The sequence below is a fragment of the Triticum dicoccoides genome, chromosome 4B, assembly GCF_002162155.2.
Source record: "Triticum dicoccoides isolate Atlit2015 ecotype Zavitan chromosome 4B, WEW_v2.0, whole genome shotgun sequence".
NCBI lineage: Eukaryota > Viridiplantae > Streptophyta > Magnoliopsida > Poales > Poaceae > Triticum > Triticum dicoccoides.
Window position 1 is genome coordinate 681,073,879 of NC_041387.1, and position 2,432 is coordinate 681,076,310.

The 2,432-nt window shown below is 45.5% G+C and overlaps 1 protein-coding gene across 1 annotated transcript; it reads right to left on the bottom strand.

The window, feature by feature from the left end:
• Positions 1-427: 427 nt before the first annotated feature.
• Positions 428-2,167, bottom strand: LOC119292348. The gene is made up of 2 exons (XM_037571195.1): positions 2,003-2,167; positions 428-1,197 (listed from the first exon to the last, which is right to left on the bottom strand). Exon 2 carries the CDS (start codon positions 1,142-1,144, stop codon positions 563-565), a length of 582 nt encoding a protein of 193 aa, XP_037427092.1. The 5' UTR covers positions 1,145-1,197; positions 2,003-2,167; the 3' UTR covers positions 428-562.
• Between the last annotated feature and the right edge of the window lie 265 nt (positions 2,168-2,432).

Sequence of the window (2,432 nt, forward strand, 5' to 3'; positions counted from 1 at the left end):
TAATCCAAACACTCTTATGTTTCTTTATTTACGGAGGAAGTACTACTTGCCAAACCGGTTAGTGTAAAAATAATCATCACTTTATATGTACAAGGTGATGTTTTGTTTATGGTATTTGCAAAGCTTTAATCATGGACACTCACAGATCCCTCCGTTCCTAAATATATGTCTTTTAAGAAATTTCACTAGTAGAAAACTATATACGGAGCAAAATGAGTGAATCCATCCACGTTCTAAAGTATGCCTATATTCATCCGTATGTAGTCTTTTAGTGAAACCTCTTAAAAGACTTATATTTGGGATTTCTTTTCTAAGATACTATATTCTTTTGGCATATATTCCCAAAAAGAGCGAATACCTCCATGTGACTGTATTTCTCAAAAAAAAAACTGAAAGTAATTGCATGTTGTACCCTACTAGCACAGAATGAGAAAACACTACCCAAGATACATATCATTTAAAATCCATTAATAACACATCCAAACATAAAGGGTTGGTTCTAAACTGTTTGCCACGCCCCTAAGAAATATTTATCACAACAGCCTCAAGCTGGCTGATAAGTCTACTCATCAGAATACTTACGCTTACGAGTACCACAGAAACGAACCGGGGTCTCCAACACATCGGTGACCAGCTGGACCAGAAACAGGGCACACTCCTTAAACAAGCGAGTGTTGTTAGCTTTGAGTTCATGAACAGCAGTATCGTTTAGCATCATGCTCAGCCTTTTGACTTTGGCTGAGACCAGATCCTCCTTGGCAAGCAATACGCCCAAGGCTTCCTCAAAGCACTTCCTCAAATGTAAGAGCTTACTTGCTGAGTTCTTCATGAGTAGGAGGGCTTCCAGGGCACCCCGTTCCAGCTTACCCTCCTGAAGCTTGAGCTGGGGTAACACATCATGCTCGAGCTTTTGGATTTCCAGCGACAAGCCTGCCACGTCCGAGAGGGAATCCAGCTGCGGGCATTCCCAGGACCTCGACTCCATGATCAGCGGGCGGAGGAGTGCATACGACTCGCGCGCTATGCGCACCGACTCCAGAGAGACAAGACTCACAAGCATGGACTTATTGGAGTGGCCCAGCTCATCGGAGCGGGCCTGCAGGTCTTGGATTTGGGCATGGGAGTGGATTTGGTAGAGCATCATTTCCTTTTGGCGGCGAAGAAGGCTGCAGCAGCAGAACAGTTGGTTGCTGCTACCTGGTACAGACAGCACAAACAGAGGAGGATTTAATGTCAGGAAGAGACCATACAGCACCAAGCTTCTACCAAGCCAAACAGAGGAGAATAGTTATTAATATGAAGTGAAAGCAATTCAACCATGTATTTATACTGAACAAAATGAATACCCAAAACAGAAAAATAATTAACAGAGGTTGGGAATATAATTTGGTTCAAAGTAGATAGAGATCCCATCATTCATTGTATTATAGTGTGAGCAAGAAAATTGCATCTATCTCCAGAATTAATGCCTCACCATCAAAGGAAACAATAAACTAAACAGCTGGGAAATAATTGCTAATAAAAATTGCATCCCATGTGCAAGGGCACAGAAAACCATCTTTCATCCACAAAATCCCTCCAATTTTGCCCCCGCCCAAAATCAAAATCACGACAGGCACAGTTGAAGAATTCATACACCATTTGAGAAACCAAAATCTGACCACAACCAACCAAGCAAACCCTAACTAAAACGTCAGATTGATTCCTTGTTACGGATAATCAATCGAACCCTGCCTAGGTGGTGTTACCCTAATACAAAACCTAACTAATTAAATCCTATCCTAGTGGAGGTTCCTCCTCATACGAATGAATACTCAAAGCCAGAGGCAGGCAGGATACAAGACGGCGCCGCGCCGCGCCTACCAACCACAATCGGAACGGAACGAGCAACTCCGGAGGCGGAGGGAGACCACGCTGGCTGGATCCGAGACCTACGAACCAGCGCCGCGCCTACCAACCAATCGGAACTCCAACTCCAATCGGGATGTAAAGTGCTGCTCACCTCGGGCGGGCGGGCGTAAGATCTGATCTGGAGAGGAGGACGAGGCGCCGGGTCCCGTCCCGTCGGGGAAGGTGATGTGAGATTGAGATTGGGTCGACAGACAGGGGTTTGCGGGCAACGGCGGCGAGGCGATGGAGTGCGGGGGGCAGACGGAGGCAGGCGGCTTTTATTTTAGGGCAGCGCTAGGGATCAGACTCTGATCCCTTGCTCCCATCAGACTAGTCGAGCACCATAGGATGCCATCCAATATACTAGTATGGCCCACGCACAGTTTCTTCGTTTGGATGCTTAATTAATTGCTCCTGTAACTCCCTCCGCTAAACACGTCAGATGCCAACTCTCATTGCTTCCTAATTCAATGCTTCCTACCGGTAAAAAAATCACTGCTTCCTACATTGAACGTGCGCATCAAACATATATATATGGTAGA

Excerpts from the sequence above, each read along its gene's own strand:
- LOC119292348 (XM_037571195.1), bottom strand. The coding sequence starts at position 1,144 with ATGATGCTCTACCAAATCCACTCCCATGCCCAAATCCAAGACCTGCAG.